Source organism: Elephas maximus, chromosome 6, assembly GCF_024166365.1.
Source record: "Elephas maximus indicus isolate mEleMax1 chromosome 6, mEleMax1 primary haplotype, whole genome shotgun sequence".
Classification (NCBI taxonomy): Eukaryota; Metazoa; Chordata; class Mammalia; order Proboscidea; family Elephantidae; genus Elephas; species Elephas maximus.
The window spans coordinates 136,029,478-136,053,616 of NC_064824.1; the positions used below are offsets into that span (position 1 = coordinate 136,029,478).

General features: G+C 47.0%; 1 protein-coding gene across 1 annotated transcript in view; it reads left to right on the top strand.

The window, feature by feature from the left end:
* The window catches only part of MROH2A (maestro heat like repeat family member 2A), a 60,771-nt gene that overhangs the window by 17,617 nt on the left and 19,015 nt on the right, over positions 1–24,139 (top strand). The window contains exons 14-26 of the mRNA XM_049889033.1: positions 8,959–9,069; positions 10,575–10,722; positions 11,278–11,318; positions 11,903–12,044; positions 13,215–13,267; positions 13,705–13,812; positions 14,453–14,572; positions 14,677–14,799; positions 17,129–17,281; positions 18,017–18,139; positions 18,822–18,901; positions 19,673–19,781; positions 20,763–20,858. Of these exons, the coding sequence (XP_049744990.1) occupies positions 8,959–9,069; positions 10,575–10,722; positions 11,278–11,318; positions 11,903–12,044; positions 13,215–13,267; positions 13,705–13,812; positions 14,453–14,572; positions 14,677–14,799; positions 17,129–17,281; positions 18,017–18,139; positions 18,822–18,901; positions 19,673–19,781; positions 20,763–20,858 (1,407 nt within the window). The remainder of the gene's footprint in view (positions 1–8,958; positions 9,070–10,574; positions 10,723–11,277; positions 11,319–11,902; positions 12,045–13,214; positions 13,268–13,704; positions 13,813–14,452; positions 14,573–14,676; positions 14,800–17,128; positions 17,282–18,016; positions 18,140–18,821; positions 18,902–19,672; positions 19,782–20,762; positions 20,859–24,139) is intronic.

A 24,139-nucleotide genomic window follows, 5' to 3' on the forward strand; every position in this document is an offset into this window, starting at 1 on the left:
AGAGTGACTCTGTGTATTCCTTCCATCTACTTTTTTTTTTTTAATTTTTATTAAGCTTCAAGTGAACATTTGCCATTCCAATCAGTCTGTCACATGTAGGTTTACATACATCTTACTCCCTTCTCCCACTTGCTCTCCCCCTATTGAGTCAGCCCTTTCAGTCTCTCGTTTCGTGCCAATTTTGCCATCTTTCCTCTCTCTCTATCTTCCCATCCTCCCTCCAGTCAAGAGTTGCCAACACTCTCTCCAGTGTCCACCTGATTTAATTAGCTCACTCTTCATCAGCATCTCTCTCCCCCCCACTGACCAGTCCTTTTCATGCCTGATGATTTGTCTTCGGGGATGGCTCCTGTCCTGTGGCATCAGAAGTTCTGGGGAGCATTGTCTCTGGGATTCCTCTAGTCGCAATCATACCATTAGGTATGGTCTTTTCATGAGAATTTGGGGTCTGTATCCCATTGGTCTCCTGCTCCCTCAGGAGTTGTCTGTTGTGCTCCCTGACAGGGCAGACATGGATTGTGGCCGGGCACCAACTAGTTCTTCTGGTCTCAGGATAATGTAGGTCTCTGGTTCATGTGGCCCTTTCTGTCTCTTGGGTTCTTAGTTGTCGTGTGACCTTGGTGTTCTTCCTTTGCCTTTGCTCCAGGTGGGTTGAGACCAATTGATGTATCTTAGATGGCCGCTTGTTGGCATTTAGGACCCCAGGCGCCACAATTCAAAGTGGGATGCAGAGTGTTTTCATAATAGAATTATTTTGCCCATTAACTTAGAAGTCCCCTCAAACCAAGTTCCCCAGACCACAGCCCCTGCTCCGCTGACCTTTGAAGCTTTCGTTTTATCCCGGAAACTTCTTTGCTTTTAATCCAGTCCAATTAGACTGACCTTCCTTGTATTGAGTGTTGTCTTTCCCTTCACCCAAAGCAGTTCTTATCTACAGATTGATCCATAAAAAGCCCTCTCCCTCCCTCCCTCCTTCCCCCCTTTGTAACCACATAAGTATGTGTTCTTCTCCGTTTTTTCTATTTCTCAAGATCTTATAATAGTGGTCTTATACAATATTTGTCCTTTTGCAACTGACTCATTTCGCTCAGCATAATGCCTTCCAGATTCCTCCATGTTATGAAATGTTTCAGAGATTCGTCACTGTTCTTTATCGATGCGTAGTATTCCATTGTGTGAATATACCACAATTTATTTACCCATTCATCCATTGACGGACATCTTGGTTGCTTCCAGCTTTTTGCTATTGTAAACAGAGCTGCAATAAACATGGGTGTGCATATATCTGTTTGTGTGAAGGCTCTTGTATTTCTAGGGTATATTCCGAGGAGTGGGATTTCTGGGTTGTATGGTAGTTCTATTTCTAACTGTTTAAGATAACGCCAGATGGATTTCCAAAGTGGTTGTACCATTTTACAATCCCACCAGCAGTGTATGAGAGTTCCAATCTCTCCGCAGCCTCTCCAACATTTATTATTTTGTGTTTTTTGGATTAATGCCAGTCTAGTTGGTGTGAGATGGAATCTCATCGTAGTTTTAATTTGCATTTCTCTAATGGCTAATGATCGGGAGCATTTTCTCATGTATCTGTTGGCTGCCTGAATATCTTCTTTAGTGAAATGTGTGTTCATATCCTTTGCCCACTTCTTGATTGGGTTGTTTGTCTTTTTGTGGTTGAGTTTTGACAGAATCATGTAGATTTTAGAGATCAGGCGCTGGTCTGAGATGTCATAGCTGAATATTCTTTCCCAGTCTGTAGGTGGTCTTTTTACTCTTTTGGTGAAGTCTTTAGATGAGCATAGGTGTTTGATTTTTAGGAGCACCCAGTTATCTGGTTTCTCTTCATCATTTTTGGTAAAGTTTTGTATTCTGTTTATGCCCTGTATTAGGGCTCCTAGGGTTGATCCTATTTTTTCTTCCATGGTCTTTATCGTTTTAGTCTTTATGTTTAGGTCTTTGATCCACTTGGAGTTAGTTTTTGTGCATGGTGTGAGGTATGGGTCCTGTTTCATTCTTTTGCAAATGGATATCCAGGTATGCCAGCACCATTTGTTAAAAAGACTATTATTTCCCCAATTGACTGACACTGGTCCTTTGTCAAATATCAGCTGCTCATACGTGGATGGATTTATATATGGGTTCTCAATTCTGTTCCATTGGTCTATGTGCCTGTTGTTGTACCAGTACCAGGCTGTTTTGACTACTGTAGCTATATAATAGGTTCTGAAATCAGGTAGGGTGAGGCCTCCCACTTTCTTTTTCTTTTTCAGTAATGTTTTGCTTATCCGGGGGTTCTTTCCCTTCCATATGAAATTAGTGATTTGTTTCTCTATCCCCTTAAAGTATGACATTGGTATTTGGATTGGAAGTGCATTATATGTATAAATGGCTTTTGGTAGAATAGACATTTTTACTATGTTAAGTCTTCCTATCCATGAGCAGGGTATGTTTTTCCACTTAAGTATGTCCTTTTGAATTTCTTGTAGCAGAGTTTTATAGTTTTCTTTGTATAGGTCTTTTACATCCTTGGTAAGATTTATTCCTAAGTATTTTATCTTCTTGGGGGCTACTGTGAACGATATTGATTTGGTTATTTCCTCTTCGGTGTTCTTTTTGTTGATGTAGAGGAATCCAAGTGATTTTTGTATGTTTATTTTATAACCTGAGACTCTGCCAAACTCTTCTATTAGTTTCAGTAGTTTTCTGGAGGATTCCTTTGGGTTTTCCATGTATACGATCATGTCATCTGCAAATAGTGATAGCTTTACTTCCTCCTTACCAATCTGGATACCCTTTATTTCTTTGTCTAGCCTAATTGCCCTGGCTAGGACTTCAAGTACAATGTTGAATAAGAGCGGTGATAAAGGGCATCCTTGTCTGGTTCCCGTTCTCAAGGGAAATGCTTTCAGGTTCTCTCCATTTAGAGTGATATTGGCTGTTGGCTTTGCATAGATGCCCTTTATTATGTTGAGGAATTTTCCTTCAATTCCTATTTTGGTAAGAGTTTTTATCATAAATGGGTGTTGAACTTTGTCAAATGCCTTTTCTGCATCTATTGATAAGATCATGTGGTTTTTATCTTCTGTTTTATTTATGTGATGGATTACATTAATAGTTTTTCTGATATTAAACCAGCCTTGCATACCTGGTATAAATCCCACCTGATCAGGGTGAATTATTTTTTTGATGTGTTGTTGGATTCTATTGGCTAGAATTTTGTTGAGGATTTTTGCATCAATGTTCATGAGGGATATAGGTCTAAAATTTTCTTTTTTTGTAATGTCTTTACCTGGTTTTGGTATCAGGGAGATGGTAGTTTCATAGAATGAGTTGGGTAGTATTCCGTCTTTTTCTATGCTTTGAAATACCTTCGATAGTAATGGTGTTAAGTCTTCTCTGAAGGTTTGGTAGAACTCTGCAGTGAAGCTGTCTGGGCCAGGACTTTTTTTTGTTGGGAGTTTTTTGATTACCGTTTCAATCTCTTTTTTTGTTATGGGTCTATTTAGTTGTTCTACTTCTGAATGTGTTAGTTTAGGTAGGTAGTATTGTTCCAAGAATTTATCCATTTCTTCTAGGTTTTCAAATTTGTTAGGGTACAATTTTACGTAGTAATCTGAAATGATTCTTTTAATTTTATTTGGTTCTGTTGTGATGTGGTCCTTCTCGTTTCTTATTCGGGTTATTTGTTTCCTTTCCTGTTTTTCTTTAGCCAGTCTAGCCAATGGTTTATCAATTTTGTTAATTTTTTCAAAGAACCAGCTTTTGGCTTTGTTAATTCTTTCGATTGTTTTTCTGTTCTCTAATTCATTTAGTTCAGCTCTAATTTTTATTATTTGTTTTCTTCTGGTGCCTGATGGATTCTTTTGTTGCTCACTTTCTATTTGTTCAAGTTGTAGGGACAGTTCTCTGATTTTGGCTCTTTCTTCTTTTTGTATGTGTGCATTTATTGATATAAATTGGCCTCTGAGCACTGCTTTTGCTGTGTCCCAGAGGTTTTGATAGGAAGTATTTTCATTCTCGTTGCTTTCTAAGAATTTCCTTATTCCCTCCTTGATGTCTTCTATAACCCAGTCTTTTTTAGTAGGGTATTGTTCATTTTCCAAGGATTTGATTTCTTTTCCCTAGTTTTTCTGTTATTGATTTCTAGCTTCATTGCCTTGTGGTCTGAGAAGATGCTTTGTAATATTTCGATGTTTTGGATTCTGCAAAGATTTGTTTTATGACCTAATATGTGGTGTATTCTAGAGAATGTTCCTTGTGCACTAGAAAAAAAAGGATATTTTGCAGCAGTTGGGTGGAGAGTTCTGTATAAGTCAATGAGGTCAAGTTGGTTGATTGTTGTAAGTAGGTCTTCCGTGTCTCTATTGAGCTTCTTACTGGATGTCCTGTCCTCCGAAAGTGGTGTGTTGAAATCTCCTACTATAAATGTGGAGGTGTCTATCTCACTTTTCAATTCTGTTAAAATTTGATTTATGTATCTTGCAGCCCTGTCATTAGGTGCGTAAATATTTAATATGGTTATGTCTTCCTGATCAATTGTCCCTTTTATCATTATATAGTGTCCTTCTTTATCCTTTGTGGCGGATTTAAGTCTAAAGTCTATTTTGTCAGAAATTAATATTGCTACTCCTCTTCTTTTTTGCTTATTGTTTGCTTGATATATTTTTTTCCATCCTTTGAGTTTTAGTTTGTTTGTGTCTCTAAGTCTAAGGTGTGTCTCTTGTAGGCAGCATATAGATGGATCGTGTTTCTTTATCCAGTCTGTGACTCTCTGTCTCTTTATTGGTGCATTTAGTCCATTTACATTCAGTGTAATTATAGATAAATAAGTTTTTAGTGCTGTCATTTTGATGCCTTTTCATGTGTGTTGTTGGCCATTTCATTTTTCCACATGCTTTTTTGTGCTGAGACGTTTTTCTTAGTAGCTTGTGAGATCCTCATTTTCATAATGTTTAACTTTATGTTAGTTGAGTCGTTACGTTTTTCTTGGTTTTTTTCTTGAGTTATGGAATTGATATTCCTTTTTGTGGTTACCTTATTATTTACCCCTATTTTTCCAAGAAAAACCTAACTTGTATCCTTCTATATCGCCTTGTATCACTCTCCATCTGGCAGTTCAATGCCTCCTATATTTAGTCCCTCTTTTTGATTATTGTGATCGTTTATCTATTGATTTCCATGATTTCCTGTTATGTGTATTATTTTGTTATTTATTTATTTTTTAGAATTAGTCTTAATTTGTTTGTTTTAGTGCTTTCCCTATTTGAGTTGCGTTGATATCAGGACGTTCTGTTTTGTGACCTTGTATTGTGTTGGTACCTGATATTATTGGTCATCAGGCCAAACAATCTCCTTTAGCATTTCTTGCAGTCTTGGTTTAGTTTTTGCAAATTCTCTAAACTTGTGTTTATCTGTAAATATCTTAATTTCTCCTTCATATTTCAGAGAGAGTTTTGCTGGATATATGATCCTTGGCTGGCAGTTTTTCTCCTTCAGTGCTCTGTATACGTCGTCCCATTCCCTTCTTGCCTGCATGGTTTCTGCTGAGTAGTCTGAACTTATTCTTATTGATTCTCCCCTGAAGGAAACCTTTCTTTTCTCCCTGGCTGCTTTTAAAATTTTCTGTTTGTCTTTGGTTTTGGCAAGTTTGATGATAATATGTCTTGGTGTTTTTCTTTTTGGATCAATCTTAAATGGGGTTCGATGAGCATCTTGGATAGATATCCTTTCATCTTTCATGATGTCAGGGAAGTTTTGTGTCAGGAGTTCTTCAACTAATTTCTCTGTGTTTTCTGTCCCCCCTCCCTGTTCTGGGACTCCAATCACTAGCAAGTTATCCTTCTTGATAGAGTCCCACATGATTCTTAGGGTTTCTTCATTTTTTTTTATTCTTTTATCTGATTTTTTTTCAGCTATGTTGGTGTTGATTCCCTGGTCCTCCAGAAGTCCCAGTCTACATTCTAATTGCACGAGTCTGCTCCTCTGACTTTCTATTGCTTTGTCAAATTCTGTAATTTTATTGTTAATCTTTTGGATTTCTACATGCTGTCTCTCTATGGATTCTTGCAACTTATTAATTTTTCCACTATGTTCTTGAATAATCTTTTTGAGTTCTTCAACAGTTTTATCAGTGTGGTCCTTGGCTTTTTCTGCATTTATCCTAATTTCATTTGTGATATCTTTAAGCATTCTGTAAATTAGTTTTTTATATTCTGTATCTGATAATTCCAGGATTGTATCTTCATTTGGGAAAGATTTTGATTCTTTTTTGGGGGGGGTTGGAGAAGCTGTCATGGTCTGTTTCTTTAAGTGGTTTGATATGGACTGCTGTCTCCGAGCCATCACTGGGAAACTAGATTTTCCAGGTAATCAGCTAAAAAAAAATGCAGTCAGATCCCTATCTGAATTCTCCCTCTGGCTCTGGGTATTCGGATGTTCATGGAGCCTCCTGGGGAGGGTGGGGGAGGGATCAGAGAGCTAGGAGTGTAGCACCACAGAATATAGAGCTGAACACCGTGTTCACGCTCCGCCCCCATCCGCCAAAATCCGGGCGGGACGGGTCCCCGGCTGGGACGCTGCTTTCCCTGCTCCGAGACCAGTCACTTCCTCCCGGGGACTTCTCCCTCCGGTGTGCGGCACTGCTCGTGTGAACTGGGTGGGCGTGTCCCGCACGAACGGGTGGGCCCGCCCCCAGGGTCTATTCAGGCGAATATAATTGGACCCCGCGCTCACGCCCCGCCCACGCGCGCGCCCATATCCCAGCGGAACGGCACCCCGGCTGGAATGCTGCTTTTCCCGCTCCGAGACCAGTCACTTCCTCCCGGGGACTTCTCCCTCCGGTGCGCCGCGCCACACGCGTGGACTGGGTGTGCGTCCCCCTGCACGAACGTGTGGGCCCTGCCCCAGGGTCACTTTAGGGAAATATAGCTAACCACCCCCCCGGCTCGCGCCCCGCCTGCTTCCCGCCAAACTCCTGTCCGGACGGCTCCCCGGCTGGGATGCTGTTCTCCGCACTCCCAGATCAGTCACTGCCTCCTGGGTGCTTCTCCCTCCGGCTGTGCCGCTACGCCGCCCATGCCAACCAGCTAGACTTCCTCCCGGGATGGGTTTGGGGGGAAGGGCTGGGCCCCCCTTCTGTGCCGTCTGCCCCCCTGGGCTCTGCCCCAGATCGGGCTCCGAAGGTCACCTGCCTGGTACGCTGGCTCCTAGTTCTGAAAACGGTCGCTGTCTGCCCGTATTTGTTCATTTTCCGTCTCTAAGTCTGTGCTTGTTGTTCAGAGTTCGTAGATTGTTACGTATGTGATCGATTCCCTTGTTTTTCCGAGTCTTTGTTGCAAGAGGGATCCGCCGTAGCGTCCACCTAGTCCGCCATCTTGGCTCCCGCCCCCATCCTTCTCCATATACTTTTGATGCTTCCTGTGTTGTTTAATATTTTTGCCATAGAATCCTTCACTATTGCAGCTCAAGGCTTGAATTTTTTCAGCTTGAGAAATGCCAAGTGTGTTCTTCCCTTTTGGTTTTCTATTCAGGTCTTTGTTCATTTCGTTATAATACTTTACTTTGTTTTCTTGAGCTGCCCTTTGAAATCTTCTGTTTAGCTCTTTTACTTCATCATTTCTTCCTTTCGCTTTAGCTATTCAACATTTAAGAGCAAGTTTCAGAGTCTCTTCTGGCAACCATTTGGTCTTTTCTTTCTTTCCTGTTTTTTTAATGACCTCTTGCTTTCTTCATGTATGATGCCCTTGATGTCATTCCACAACTCGTCTTGTCTTTGGTCATTAGTGTTCAATCTGTTCTTAAGATGGTGTCTAAATTCAGGTGGGATATACTCAAGATTGTACTTTGGCTCTTGTGGACTTGTTCTAATTTTCTTCAGCTTCAACTTGAACTCTTATATGAGCAATTTATGGTCTGTTCCACAGTCAGCCCCTGGCATTGCTTTGACTGATGATGTTGAGCTTTTCTGTTGTCATCCTTGTAGGTGTGTTGATATTTTCCTATCTGGTGACATAGTGGTTAAGAGCTTGGCTGCTAACCAAAAAGTCTGCAGTTTGAATCCACCAGCTGCCCCTTGGAAACCCTATGGAGCAGTTCTACTTTGTCCTGTAGAGTCGCTATGAGTTGGAATCGACTCAATGACAACAGGTAATGGACAGCATTGTACTTCAGGATAGATCTTAATATATTCTTTTTGATGATAAATGCAATACCGTTCCTCTTCTTTTTGTCATTCCCAGCATAGTAGACCATATGATTGTTTGATTCAAAATGGCCAGTGCCAGTCCATTTTAGCTCACTAATACCTAGGATATTGATCTTTATGCAATCCATTTCATCTTTGATGATTTCCAATTTTTCTGGATTCATACTTTCCATGTTCTGGTTACTAATGGATATTTGCAGCTGTTTCTTCCGATTTTGAGTCATGCCACATCAGCAAAAGAAGGTCCCAAAAACTTGATTCCATCCATGTCATTAAGGTTGACTCTGCTTTGAGGAAGCAGCTCTCCCCCAGTTATCTTTTGAGTGCTTACCAATCTGAGGGGCTCATCTTCTGGCACTATATCAGACAGTGTTCTGCTGCTATTTATAAGGTTTTCAGTGGTTAATATTTTTCAGAAGTAGACCTCCAGGTCCTTCTTCCTAGTCTGTCTTAGTCTGGAAGCTCAGCTGAATCCTGTCCACCAAGGGTGACCCTTCTGGTATTTGAAATACTGGTGGCATAGCTTCCAGTGTCACAGCAACATGAAAGCCACCACAGTACCACAAAGTGACAGATGCATGAGGGTCACAAGGGCAGGAATCTAAAAATTCACAATAGAGACATGTTTGGCTCTAAGCCTCTCTGAGACCCAGTATCTGAGCATCAAGACCCATGAGAGTGAGGAGACCAACACCCAAGACCACAGCAAGCCCCTGCCAATCCACAAACAGGGGGCCCCTTTGTCTGCCTTCTAGACAAATCGCCGGGAGAACTTTTATCAGAGAGATTTGGAGGAGAAGATGGTCCACAAAGTCACCATGGACACCGTGAGGATCATCACCTCCTCTGTCAGTGGGATGACCAATGTGAGTGAGAAACCCCCTCCCACCCATCCACTAGACTGGTGCACTGGGACCAATGGGCACAGCTCACATCTGCACTGTGCCAGGCTCTGGGGGGAAGTGTGCATGCCCAGACTCCCTGATTTTGCTTTTCGCATTCACACTGCTTGGGGTGCCTGGGGTGCCTTCCTCTTCTAACTGCCTGGGGTCTCGTCCTTCAAGACCCAGTTACACAGCCGGGTCCTTAATGGAAACTTACTCCTTGTCTTGTATCCCTAGATGCTAGGGCAGTGTCTGACACACAATAGACTTCAATATGTATCAGTTGACTTATTGTCTGAAATGTGTCCATTACCTTAAAGCGGCTCCAGTCCAGGCAGGTAGGGAGTGGTGTAAAGAAACCATTTTAGCTGTTTAATCGCACAGCCATTTAGTGAGTTCCTACTAGGTGAAAGCCAGAGGGCATACACTGAGGGGATTAGGAAATAATACAGCCCCAAGAATAGGGGAAATGAATGTGTCAACTTATAATTGCAATGTGCCATAGCAATATGATAGGAAAAACTTACAAAGACAGCATCAAGGGGGGAATAATGATCCATTAAGTGAGGCCAAAAGTCAGATGCTCCCAGTCCAGTGGTATCTTAATTGCACAAATAGTAAGAATAATAATAGTAACTACAGTCCATTGGGCATCTACCTATAGCAGGTACTGTACTAGGTGTGCAACATGCAGGATCTCCTTGAATTATTCCAACAGCCGTATGAGGTAGGTTCTCTTATTGTTACCTTGATGTCTTAGATGAAGAAATTAATGCTTGGAGGGATTCATTAATTTTCCCAAGACCCCACAGCTAATAAACAGTGGAGCCAGATTTAAATGCTCTTTCCAACTCACCATGCTGCTTCTTGGGGGGGCCCAGAAGCTGAGGGATTCTAGTCCTGGCTGCTGGAATAGATCAAGTGATTGCACTTATTAGTTGGTAATACAGGGGTCTCACCCCAAACTCTTAGGGTAGGAGTGTGGAGAAGGGGGGCCAGGATTAGCTGGGGGTGTTCAACGGCCACCTAAAGAGATCCATGGTGGAAGAAGATGGTGAGGTGAGGGAGATGACACATACTGAAGGTGAAGGGCTAGAGACACAGCTCCAGGATCACAGCTCCAAGGTCACCAGCAAGCACACATGGGCCGTCTGCCCAGCGTGCACTTTGAGAGAATTTGAAGACAAAGGAAGGGCCCTGGACTAGAGGACATGATAGGCGTGGGTTTGATGTGAGGGCAGCAGGGGCAGAGAGGATAGGCAGAGGGCTTGTCAGGTTCAGCAGGGACTAGCTGGAGCTCTCCCATGCCACATCAAGGTTGGTGGAACTTAGATGCCCTGACAAAGAGCAGGGTTGACAATGGAGCCAGTTCAGGGCCATGGCAGTCCATGGGCAGACACTGTGGGTGTAGCCTGGTGGCTCCTCTTGGATGGCCGTAGGATGATGTCTCCAGCTAACCCTGGGCTTCTGTCCTCCTGCTGTCCCAGGAATTTTGGGTGAGGCTCCTGTGCTACATCATGGAGACAGACTACACAGAGGCTCTGACCCCCATCTGCATCAGCCTGACCAACCTGGCAGAACGTCAGCTCCATGGCAAGGATGTAGGGGGCAACATGGCCAGCCACAGCAGGCATGGTGGGCAGCTCCGAGGCTCAATGGTGGGGGCAGCCAGATAGCTGACTCCATTCCCCAGAGCTACTCCCCTCATGCCCCCTATTCAGAGGCTGAGTTCTATCATGACCCACCTCCCCCCACCACCTGCAACTTCTCAGCAGGCATGGCTCATCCCTTGCCCATTGATCCCAGAGCTCTGGGTTTGCTTGTCACAGCTCACCAACTCCCAAAGCCCTCGTATGGAGGCAGGGAGCAGGAAAGGGTGTCTAATTACTGTTGGTACAAGACAGGCCAAGGCTCATGGTAGGAGACAGAACATTGTCCTGAAGATCCTGGTGTCCACCACTTAATGGTGCTCTGAAAACAGCACCTTCTAAACCCCACCCCATTAATATGAATCTCCTTCTTCCCAGGATGAGTTGATTACAGTGATGTTCTTTATGAGAAATCTCCTGAGCAAACCCATCCTCCATCATGAGTGGCAACAGGGTCCTGGTGGGGGAGCCCCCTGCAGAGTGAAGCCCCCTTGGAGCCAAGGGATCATGTTCTAGAGGTTGCCTGTCTTTCTTTCCACAGTGGACCTGCCTGCACCACAGAAGCTGCTGGCACGGCTCCTGGTGAGTGAGTCACATCAGGCAATGCCCCTACTTTGGCCAAGGCCATGCCCTGTGGTGCCTCTCCCTTGAGCTCCTAATTTCCCAGAGCTTCCAGAAGGAGGAGGGAGACAGAGTCCACTGGGAGAGCTGGATGTTTGGCAAAACAGAGCTTTCTGGGTCCCTGTCACCCGTCTTGGGTGTTTGTGGCAGGGGCAGTGTGCTCAGACAGCTGGGGACCTGGCAAGGATGTGCTCCCAGGCAAGGATCCCAAAGACCCCTGAGGCATTCCAATAGTCTGCTCCTGGGATGGACTCAGTCCTTGACCATGTGACTGTGCACTTATACTTACTGTGGATGCTAATACTTGCTCCTTTGACGCCCAGGGTGGGGACAGACCCAGGGTCCTGCTGTTCATCCCTCGTTCCTCTCAGTGTCCTCTGTGTCCTTTATGGGGGGGGCGCTCAGTCCCTGGGGATCCCTGGTGCTGTGTTTGAAAAGCATCCACCTCTCCCAGCTCCTCCCTTTACAAGTAAGGACAGTGAGGCTCTGAGTCAAGGAGTGGGGTACCTGGGCAGGACTCTGCTCGAGCCTTGGTACCCCTCCAGGTGCTGATGTCATCACCCTACAAGGGTGAGGGCCGTGGGATTGCCATGCTCAACCTCCTGCGGACCCTGAGCCAGAGCATTGCACCCTCCATGGCCGACATGTGGGAGCTAGAGATCCCGCTGCTGGTTCAGTACCTGGAAGGTGAGTTACCCAGGGTGCATTGGAGCCAACTATCCACTCCATGTCAACCATACCCCTCACACCAACCATCCGTCCATGTCAACCATCCTGTCCACCATCTACTACATGCCAGTCATCCACTCTATACCATCCACCTCCTCCACACCATCCATCCACTGCATACCATCCATCCACTGCACACCATCCATCCAACCCACGCCATCCATCCAACCCACACCATCCATCCCCTTCACACCTATCCATCCCCTCCACGCCATCCATCCCCTCCACGCCATCCATCCACTGCACACCATCCATCCACTGCACACCATCCATCCCCTCCACACCATCCATCCACTGCACACCATCCATCTCCTCCACACCATCCATCCCCTCCACACCATCCATCCACTGCACACCATCCATCCACTGCACACCATCCATCCCCTCCACGCCATCCATCCACTGCACACCATCCATCCCCTGCACACCATCCATCCACTGCACACCATCCATCCCCTCCACACCATCCATCCACTGCACACCATCCATCCACTGCACACCATCCATCCCCTCCACGCCATCCATCCACTGCACACCATCCATCCACTGCACACCATCCATCCCCTCCACACCATCCATCCACTGCACACCATCCATCCACTGCACACCATCCATCCACTGCACACCATCCATCCCCTCCACGCCATCCATCCACTGCACACCATCCATCCACTGCACACCATCCATCCACTGCACACCATCCATCCCCTCCACAGCATCATCTCTCCACACCATCCATCACCTCTACACAAAGCATCCGCTCCATGCCAACCGTCTGCTCTACACCATTCATCCACTCAATGCCAACCGTCCACTCCATGCCAATCATCTCCTCCACACCAAACATCCACTTCACACCAACCATCCCCTTCTGCCAATCATCCCCTCCCTGTCAACCATCCCCTCCATGCCCATCATCCCTTCCACACCTACATGCAGAAGCCGAGGCTCAGATGGACCCATGAAGCCTATATTGGTCCTGGGAACTGACCAAGCCACTGGGGAAAGTGGGATGGAAATGACATGTGTGATGGGCCCACCATGGGGAAACCTCAGCTGCCAGGCCAGGAAGGAGACCCTGAGGTGGGCAGCAGGAGAAAGCAGGATGTGGTGCCTTTCTCTCTGCAGAACACACTGAGTTCACTTGGAATCAGAAGACCTGGGAAGACAAGCTAATTCAGGTAAGGAGGTGATCGTGGCTGCTGAGGCTGGGGTTGAGGAGGAAAAGGGGCAAGGGTGGGTGGGCATTCGATGGGGTTGACATATGGGAAGCTTAGGAGCCTCTCAAGGATATGCTTTCCTTCTGTCGGAGAAGACTGGGGAGCACCAAGCATGTCCATAGCTGTATCTATCAGCAGGGAGAACGGGGAGCATCTTCCACCCCAGAGAGATGAGTGCTCTGGAAAGCAGCAGATAGCAGATACCCCTCTGTCCAGCCCCCAAAGCCATAGTGACCCTCCAGACCAGCAGAACAGAGAGCACAGACTGGGGCTTTATGGACCTGGTGATCTAGAGATTGGGGAATGGTCCAGAGAGGGCAAGCCACTACTCAAAGTCACACAACATCCCAGCGCCATTGGTTCTACCCACTGACGTCTCTGCTCCCGCCCTCCCTCAGTTTCTGAGAAACTCTCTCAAGAAGACCCGGGGGTCCAGCTGGAGCCTGCGCCTGAGCAAGGAGCTGAACAACCAGATCGAGAGCTTTGACAGCCCCTCCCTGGAGAAGGTGAGTCCCCACAGGGCAGGGAGTTGCTTCCATAAAGATTTATAGCCTTGGAAACCTTATGGGGGCAGTTCTGCTCTGTCCTATAGGGTTGCTATGAGTCAGAATTGACTCAATGACAATGGGTTTTTTTTTTTTTTTTTAATTAAAGTTTATAGGGGCAGTGGTGGTTCATTGTTAGAATTCTCACCTTCTGTGAGGGAGACTCAAGTTCGATTCCCAACCAATGCATCTCATGCACAGCCATGGAGGCTTGTGTGTTGCTATGATGCTGAACAGGTTTCACCAGAGCTTCCAGACTAAGAAGGACTAGGAAGAAAGGCCTGGAGATCTATTTCCAAAAAGTGGCCAATGAAAACCCTATGGATCACAACATTCCATTGTGCCTGGGGTCACCATGAGTTGGGGGCTGACTTGACAGCAGCAACAAGAACAATTAAAATTTATAACCTGCATGCTCAGATATGGTCCAGCCCTTCAGAAGAATGTAAGTGCTTATTTTAAACAATGTACAAAAAGCGAAGATACTCGTGCATTTTTTTTAAAACCTGGAGGAGTACATAGCGAAGTCCCACGGCAGTGCGCCCATGGGCGGGAGTGGGGAGGCCTGACGTGCCCTTTCTTTCTCCATCTGCCTCTCCAGGCCTTTCTGTACCGGGCTTTGGGCTTCACCCTGGCCACGGGCCTGGAGGCCAACAAGGTGGAGGTGCTGCTGTTGGAGCTGCTGTTTAAGACGGACTACAGCAACGACTTCGACCGGGAGGTGCGGATGACCCTAGGGGGCCACAGGGCTGTGTGTGTGTGTGTGTGAGAGAGAGAGAGACAGTGTAAGTACTGCCCTCACGCTGGCTGCCTGGTCCCCTGCAGGGGGTTATCCTGTGCTTTGGCCTTTGTGCCCGGGGCCAGGTGAAGACGGTGCTGAACGTGCTGTATGACTTTGAAGAGAGGATCCAGGAGTCGGAGCAGTCCTGGCAGATCGGGGCGTGGCGGGTAAGACCCCTCCTCCACAGCCAGGTCTCTGGGGCCTCCGGGAACAGAGTCCTCAGCACCTGTCCTGGTCACCTATTGCTGCTGTAACACACACACCACAAGTGTGTGGCCTGAAACAACAGACACTGATGTTCTCACAGCTCTGGGGGCTAGAAGGCCCAGGCAGGGTCTTAGCTGTGTCCACCTCTTCCTTATCGGTGGACCTGGGCACCATCCTCACATGGCATCTGTCTTCCCCTGTGTGTGTCTCTGTGTCTAATCTGCTCTTTTTATAACTCAGAAGTGGTTAGCTTTAGAACTCACCTACTCAGGTATGATCTAGTTAACATAGCAAAGAACACCCTGTTCTCAAACAGGGTTACGTCCACAGGTACAATCAAAACCAAACCCGTTGCTGTCGAGTCGATTCCAACTCATAGTGACCGTAGAGGACAGAGAACTGCCTCCATAGAGTTTCCAAGGAGCACCTGGTGGATTTGAACTGCTGGCCTTTTGGTTAGCAGCTGTAGCTCTTAACCACTGCACCACCAGGGTTTCCAGATATAGTGGTTAGGATTCCAACACACATTTTAGGTGGGACACAATTCAATCCATAGCAGCACCCAGCCAGAGCTATTGCTAGATTTCAATAAGAAACTCCCCTCCGAGCCTCCCGTCACCGAAACCGACTGAGATCTGCGGTCTCCCCTGACGTAGCAGGACTGCTTTTGCTGTTGGGTAATCTAAAGAATACAGGTGGGTCTTCCCATGACCCAGATGTTGCAAAAGGGTCCTCAGACTAGCCGCTGGGCATCCTGGGTCCTGGTCGTTGCAGTTGTTGTTAGCTGCCATCTAGTCGGTCCCGGACTCACGGCGACCACACACACAATGGAATGAAGTGCTGCCCCATCCTGCGCTGTTCCCATGATCGGCTGCTAATCAGACCATTAGGATCCATACGGTTTTCACTGGTTCTTTTTCGGAAGTAGATTACCAGGCCTTTCTTCCTGGTCTGTCTAAGTCTGGAAGCTCCACTGAAACCTGCTCAGCATCGTAGCAACGTACAAGCCTCCACTGACAGATGGGTGGTGGCTACGCGTGAGGTGCATTGGTCGAGGATCGAACCCAGGTCTCGTGCATGCAAGGCAAGAATTCTACTGCCAGTGAGGAATGCAGTGTCCCAGGCCCCATGCAGGCTGCTGCGTCAGACCCTTAGAGCTGGAGAAGGTGCTTTGGCAGCATGCAGTGAGAGCTTTCCAAGTGCCAGGAGCGCTGCCTCATCCCATGAAGGGTGCTAGGACAGAGGGGCTATAATGTCCACGGCTTTAGCGATGACACTGCTGAAGCTTGTCCAAAGGCATGCAGTGGTCTGTGCGGAGGCTGGGATTTGGACCAAGGCTGCCCATGCTCTGGGAACGTTCCGACAGTCCCCAGTGGGACGCCTTATGGAGTCAGCAGGACCTCAGGCTTTGGCCTTGACCTCAGTCCCTTACCCCGGGGTCTGGTAGTTTAGATAGAGAGAATTCAACAGAAAGGAGGGCTTGAGGCCTGGGTCTCCAGTCAAGCCTGGCAGGGCCCAGGTGCTCCTGCCTCCACCCAGGGTGGCTTAGGTGACCTCCAGCATTTCCTCCCACTTGGAGGTTGTGTTTGGTCAGAGGGTGTGGACACCAAGAGAGTAGGCTGAGGCTGTATCTTCCCACAGGACCCCTGGCATCGGGAGAGTGCTGACCCAGCAGATGCCTGGCAGGTGAAGGTGTGAACAGGTGGCCTTCACTTAGGGTGTCAACACGCAGCATCCACTCACAGCCATGGGTGGTCCTGGCATCTATTGCTGGAGTCCCTGGGTGATGCAAATTGTTAATGGCCTCGACTGCTAACTGAAAGGTTGGCAGTTAAGTCCATCCAGAGGCACCTTGGAAGAAAGGCCTGGTGATTTACTTCCAAAAAAATCAACCACTGAAAACGCTACGAAGCACAGTTCTACTCTGATATACGTGGGATCACCATGAGTCAGGGCCAACTCAGTGGCAACTGTCTGGGCATCTATCGCTAGACTGTAGCCTCCGTGAGGGTGGGCCCTGGTCTGTCTTGTTCTCTGCTGTATGCCCAGTGTCTGGTGTGTAGTTGTTGCTCAATAAAGACGTGTTGAATGAATGAAGGAATGAATGAGCATGTTGGGCACCCAGAAAGCAATCAGTTGAAGCACCTTCAGGTGACTCAATGGCTCCTTTGGTCCTGTGACCAGGGGCTGCCCTGTGTGCAGCTGGGATGCCCATGCTCTCCCCAGCAGACAAGTTGAGCAGAGATCTCGACTCCTCCAGTGGTTCTTTACCCCCTTGTTGCCCCGCAGAAGGACCACCCTTGGAGGAGGGAGACAGTGAAGAGCGCCCTCATGGTCACGTACAGCTGTGTGGCTGCCTACTGCCACCCACAGATGCTCCTCACCCACGTGGGCAAGCCCATCACCGTGAAGATCATCCACCACTATTCCAGCAGCTGTCAGGTACCCCCGGGGGCCCTGCAGTTCCCTCCAGTGTACACAGGGGATGGCCTCTGAGCAGTCTGGAGAGCACCACCCTCCATCATTGTCACAGCACCCCCATCCCACCAGGAGACATTCAGGGGTCTAACCTAACGTCCAACATTCAGGAAGCCCGTTGCTCCAGCCTGGGCTGTTCTCTGGTTCTTCAGAGCAAAGGAAAGGTGGGGGACAGCCCCTCCCCCAGTGTGGGACAGGCTGTGCTATGGGCTCCCCAGGAATCACAAGATGAGCCTACCTCTTCCTGGCCCGAGGAGTCTATCTCTCTTTTCCTCTGCCCTCCCTGGCATCTGGCCCTTTCATGAGGGACAAGGGGTGGGATTGTCTTCAAAAAGGCCCAAAGACCTGGCTACTTTCTTGGAATGGCGAGGAGGAGGAGACAGAGAATAAAGCAACAATTATTTTATTTCGATAAGTGGTCTGCCTCTCTGGGGACACTCGGGACTCTGTGCCCCTGCCCCTGGTCACTGGGGAGGTGCGGTGCCTCGTCCGGCCCTAGCCCAAGTCCCTACCTCGAGGTGAGTCGGTGCGGTGAAGGACGGATGAGGCTGTAGTCCCTCAGAGCACCCTGACGTTGAACCCCTCCTCTGGAGCAGAGGAGCTCACCTTTCTGAAAACTGAGGTGCTGGTGCTGGTTCTTGGGAGACGGCTCCCAAACTTGCTCTTCTCTTTCTTCCCACTTGCTGGGCCCGGGATCAGGACATCTCCCTCAAACTGGCCTTCATGAAGAGTATCATGCAGGTCGCCAATGCCATCAAAAACGTCGAGTACCTGGAGGACTTCCAATTTGCCCAAAAGGCCACTGTTACCAGCATTATCACAGTGAGTGGGTTGAGGGGCTCCCTGGCCCTAGGTGGCTTAGGAGTCTAACTCTCTGCTAAGCAGTTTCCTACAGGGCAGAGGCTTCCAGAGTGCCGAAGGAGCCGGGGGGCAGGGGCTGTGGGGCCTCTGAAGCCCCTCCCATCTCAGTTCTGCTTTGATGTAACCGTAGGAGTTCGGAGTGTGGTTTTTTAAAATCACAGCCCCTTCTACCACCACTAATGCCTTGGATCCTCTGGACAATGCTTGAGCTGCATTGGAAACAGTCCCCAAGGGATGTAAGGGTGGGTAAATGGGAGGCGCCAGGAAGGAAACCAACATTTATTTGCTCCCACTTGGGGTTGGGAGCTATACAAGTATAATTCCACACACAGCCCTGGGAAACAGTCCACACAGTCCCTATTTTAGAGAGAAGGGGATTGGAGCCAGGCAAGGGGAATGATTAAGACCTGGGCGTGAAGCCAGGTCCATCTCGAGCCCCGCTCTTTATGCTAAATTTGCTGCTTTCCAAGTGGTTGGAAAAAGAGCAACAGAAGCAGGGATGTAGAGCACTTTATAAGATGTCAGGCCCCGCCAGCACTAACACTGGGGTGTACTGCCACCGTCAGGGTCACTGTCTACCAGAGCTCACCCTTGCAAGGCCCTCTGGGTGGCTGGCAGCTCATGGCCTGCTTGTGGTCGGCAGGACATCCTCAAGGCTGAGCCACCCGACAGCCTGGTTTCTCCCGTGCGGACCATGGCCATGGATGCCCTCGTGCACCTGAGGTGAGCTGGAACAGTGACAAAGCCAAGACCCTCCCTTGTGCTTCCCCAGGGTTTGCACCTCCTTTGCCCTCTCCTGCCTCTGTAGCAGGGGTCTTGGGCTGCAGCCCCCAGGGAAATGGGCCAGCTGAGAAGATGGGGGTCTGCTTCTCCTAGCCCTCACAGATAGTTCTCAGCAATACTTGAAGCTCCAAGGTGATACTGATGCCGCTGGTCCAGGGACCACGCTTTGAAAACCCCTGGGCTAGGGCCAGCCCATGCAGCTCTTGTGGTGTAGTGGTTAAGCACTCAGCCGCTGACCAAAAGGTTGGTGGTTTGAACCCGCCTGCGGCTCTGTGGGAGAAAGGCCTGGCAATCTTCTCCAGTAAAGATTACAGCCTAGGAAACCCTATAGGGCAGCTCTACTCTGGCACATGGGGTCGCTGTGAGTGGGAATAGGCTTGACATCACATAACAACAACAGGACCAGGCTGAGAGGGTCAGGGTCCATCACTTCTGGCCAGGGAGGAGCACTGAAGTATTCCTGAGCAGAAATAACAGGCCCATAATAACAGCAAGCAGGAAAGGTGGCTTTGTACCCCTCGGTCTCCCCCTCAATCACAGACAGTCACTGCTCGTGGCTGGACAGAGCCAGGGCCCCTGGTGGGGGGAGGCATCCCTGAACCCCTGGACCCTCCCTCCTTCTGTGACCTGCCTCGGAGCCTGGACCTGGCAGTGGGGAGGCAGGGGCTTGGCTCCACACTGACCACCCCTTGTCATTGCCTCTCTCCCCAGCAAACTGAAGCCTTTCTACTCCGTGGAGGAAAACAGCGAGCTGATGGATGTCAGTCTACATGCAGTGATTTCTCTTCAGCCCCCAGGAGAGGACAATGATTCCATTAAGGTAGGTCCCCCTGGGCCACCCCATTTCCTGGGTCAGGACCTGGAAGTTTACACTCAAATGGACCATGCTGAGGCCATCTTTGTGAACCACCGGTGGTTGGAGGCAGCAAAGTGTCAGGGGCTCTATCAGTGAGAGTAGGGTAACACTAGCAGTCCTGGTGGTGCAATGGCTGAAGCACTTGGCTACTGACCGAAAGGTTGGCAGTTCAGACCCACCAGCGGCTCTTCAGGTGAAGAGACCTGGTGATCTGCTCCCAAAAAGATTACAGCCAAGAAAACCCTATGAGGCAGCTCTGCTCTGTCCTATAGGGTCACTATGAGTCGCAATCGACTCGATGGTACCTAACAACAGCAAGGTAACACTAGCTCTTGAACAGGTAAGCCTGGAAATCGCAGTGGGTTAACAAAATAAAAGTATTTCTCAGGTTAAGTCCAATCGGCAGCGGGGGTGGGGTGGAACTGCTTTACACAGAAGTCTAGGTTGATATTGATAGAGGCTCCACCGCCTTCAGTGGTCACTGTGGGTGTTGCTATCCAGCCTTGAGATGGGGGAAGAGAAACAGTATGAGGGAACTTAAGAGCCAATTTGCCCACCTCACATTGGCCAGAACTTAGTCACATGGCCCCACCCAGATGCAAGGGGTTAACGGGAAATGTAGTCCCCAACTAGGTAGCTGTTTCCCATGAACACTGTGGAAGAGGAGGACACTACTTTTATCTTTTGTGGACAACTAGGCATCTCTGCCTCAAGGGCCTGGAGCTGGATAAGGAGTCAGGAGAACTGGGTGCATCCTTCCTTTGTAAAATGGTTCTTCTTTAAAGGTGGTCTTATTCTTCACATGGAAGTATCAGATTATAAAGGCTGTGAAGGCCTCAGCTCTGAGCAGCTGTTAACGGGTGACTATCAGACCACCACACACCTCTGATCCTGGGGTGGCCCTCAGGGGCATTACAGACCTGACTTCCCATCGCTTGGCCACAGATCCTGTACACAAATGCCATGAGTGCCCTGGTACAGCTGATGGAGGGCCTTATGCAGCGGCAGCTGGATCCCAAGGGCCTGCAGGAGATGGTGCATGTGAGTTGCCTTGCTGTGGGTCAGAACCTCTCTGCCAGCCCCTCCCAGAACCTGGTCTGAGGGCCCAGCTTTTTTGATCACTGTATTGGTTCCCTAAGACTGCTGTAACAGAGTACCACAAACCAGGTGGCCAATAAGAATAGAAATTTATTCTGTCACAGTTCTGAAGGCTAGGAATCTGAATTCAAGGTGTTGGCAGGGCCATGCTCTCTCTGAAGTTTCTAGGGAAAGGTTCTTTCTTGCCTCGTTCTGCTTCTGGTGGCCCAGGCATTGCTTGGCTTGCAGCTGAAGCCTAACTCCAATCTCTGCCTGCATCATAACAGGACTGTCTTCCCTCTCTGTCTCTCTGGGTGTCTTTTCTTCTTTTATAGAACACTGCTTGTATACAATTAAGACCCATCCTACTCCAGTATGATTTCATGTTCACTTAACTGATAACATCCTCAAAGACCCTATTTCCAAACAAGGATATCTTCACAGATACCACGGGTTAGGACTTGAACATAAATTTTGGGAGAACATAATTCAATCCTTCACAGTAACTTCGTATTTTGATAAAATTTCAGATTTTATGAAAAGTTGCAATAGTACAAAGAACTTTTGTACATCCTTCACTCAGACTCACCAATTTTATTATTTTGCCACATTTGCTTTCTTTCTTTCTACCTCCTCCTCCTCCTTCTTCTTTCTCTCTCTCCACACACACAATTTTTGAACCACTGACAGTTTTAAACACCTAGAACAAGAACATGCTCTTATATTATAACAGCACAAGGATCAAAATCAGGAAAATTAGCTTTGATACAATGGGATATTCTAATCCATGGTCCATATTCGTATTTTACTCGTTGTCCCAATACTGTCCTTTATAGTCATCCCCCTGATCCAGGATCCAATCCAGCATCTTTGAAGGGTTCTGGCCACTTAAGTATTTTTTTTAATTGGTTTGTTTGCATTCATATTATTGAGTTTTCAGAGATTTTATATTTTCTGGATACAAGCCTTTTATCAGATAAGTGATTTGCAAATATTTCTCCCAGTCCATGGCTTGTCATTTCATTAATTTAACAGTTCTTTTTGAAGGGCAGAAATTTTTAATTTAACATTTAAAAATATATTTATTTATTTTGTTGTGGTAGAATATAATAAAATTTGTCCTTTTAACCATTTTTAAGCTTACAGTCAGTGTCATTAATGACATTCGTTATACGAAGAAAAATTTGAAGCCTTGAGTTGCAATATTGAAGGAGTCTATGGGGAAAATATTAAATGACACAGGATCATCAAAAGAAGATGGAAGGAATACACATAGTCACTGTACCAAAAAGAATTGGTCAACTTTCAACCACTTCAGGAGGTAGCATATGACCAGGTACCAATGGTACTGAAGGAAGAGGTCCAAGCTGCACTGAAGGCATTGGGGAAAAACAAGGCTCTAGGGACTGAGATGTTTCAACAAATGAATACAACACTAGAAGTGCTCACTTGTCTATGCCAAGAAATTTGGAAGACAGCTACCTGGCCAACTGACTGGAAGAGATCCATATTTATGTCTATTCCTAAGAAAGGTGATCCAAACGAATGCAGAAATTACTGAACAATATAAATATCACACTCAAGTAAAATTTTGCTGAAGATCATTCAAAAGCGGTTGCAACAGTGCATTGACGGGAACAGAAATTCAAGCTGAATTCAGAAGAGGATGTGGAACCAGGGATGTCATTGCTGATGTCAGAGGATCCTGGCTGAAAGCGGAGAATACCAGAAAGATGTTTACCTGTTTTATTGACTATGCAAAGGCATTCGATTGTGTGGGTCATAACAAATCATGGATAATACTGTGAAGAGTGGAAATTCCAGAACACTTAATTGTGCTCTTGAGGAACCTGTACATAGCTCAAGAGGCAGTCGTTCAGACAGAACAAGGGGATACTGCATGGTTTAAAGTCAGGAAAGGTGTGCATCAGGATTGTGTCTTTTCACCATACCTATTCAATATGTTTGCTGAGCAAATAATACGGGAAGCTGGACTATATGAAGAAGAACAGGGCATCAGGGTTGGAGGAAGACTCATTAACAACCTGAAATATGCAGATGACACAGCCTTGCTTGCTGAAAGTGAAGAGGACTTGAAGGACTTACTAATGAAAATCAAAGGCCACAGCCTTCTGTATGGATTATACCTCAACATAAAGAAAAGAAAAATCCTCACAACTGGACCAATAAGCAACATCGTAATAAACGGAGAAAAGAGTGAAGTTATCAAGGATTTCATTCTACTTGCATTCAATCAACACCCATGGAAACAGCAGTTAAGAAATCAAACGATGCATTGCGTTGGGCAAATCTGCTGCAAAAGACCTCTTTAAAGTGTTGGAAAGCAAAGATGTCACCTTGAAGACTAGAGTGTACCTGACCCAAGCCATGGTGTTTTTAATAGCCTCATATGCGTGTGAAAGCTGGATGATGAATAAGGAAAACCAAAGAATTGACGCCTTTGAATTGTGGTGTTGGCGAAGAGTATTGAATATACCATGGATTGCTAAAAGAATGAACAAATCTGCCTTGGAATAAGTACAACCAGAATGCTCCTTAGAAGCAAGGATGACGAGATTACATCTCACTTACTTCATGTTTTCAGGAGGGATCAGTCCCTGGAGAAGGACATCATGCTTGGTAAAGTAGAGGGCCAGCAAAAAAGAGGAAGACCCTCAGTGAGATGGACTGACACAGTGGCTGTAAGGATGGCGCAGGACTGGGCATAGGGTCCTGTTCTGCATGTGGTTGCTATAAGTTGGAATTGACTCGATGGCACCTAACAACAATGTATTGCACAATCATCAAGAAGTTTTTAAGTTTGATGAAGTCTAATTTATCTTAAAAAAAAAAAAAATGTGGATCGTGCTTTGGTGTTACATCTAAGAAATCTTTGCCTAACCCAAAGTCACAAAGATTTTCTTCTGGAAGTTTTGGAGTCTCAGGTCTATGTTCTATTTTGGGTTACTTTTGTATAGGGTGTGAGGTAAGGAGAGAAGTTCATTTTTCACATATGGATATCCAATTGTTCTAGCAATATTTATTGGTAAGACTACTGTATTCTTTCTCCATTGAATCACCTTTCTACCTTTGTGCACAAATGACTATCACTTGGCCATGTATGTGTGGGTCTGTTTCTGGACTCTTATTCTGCACCATTGGTGTATTTGTCTATCTTAATACCAATCCCACACTGTCTTGATTACTGTAACATTGCAAGTCTTGAAATCAGGTTGGTTCCTTTT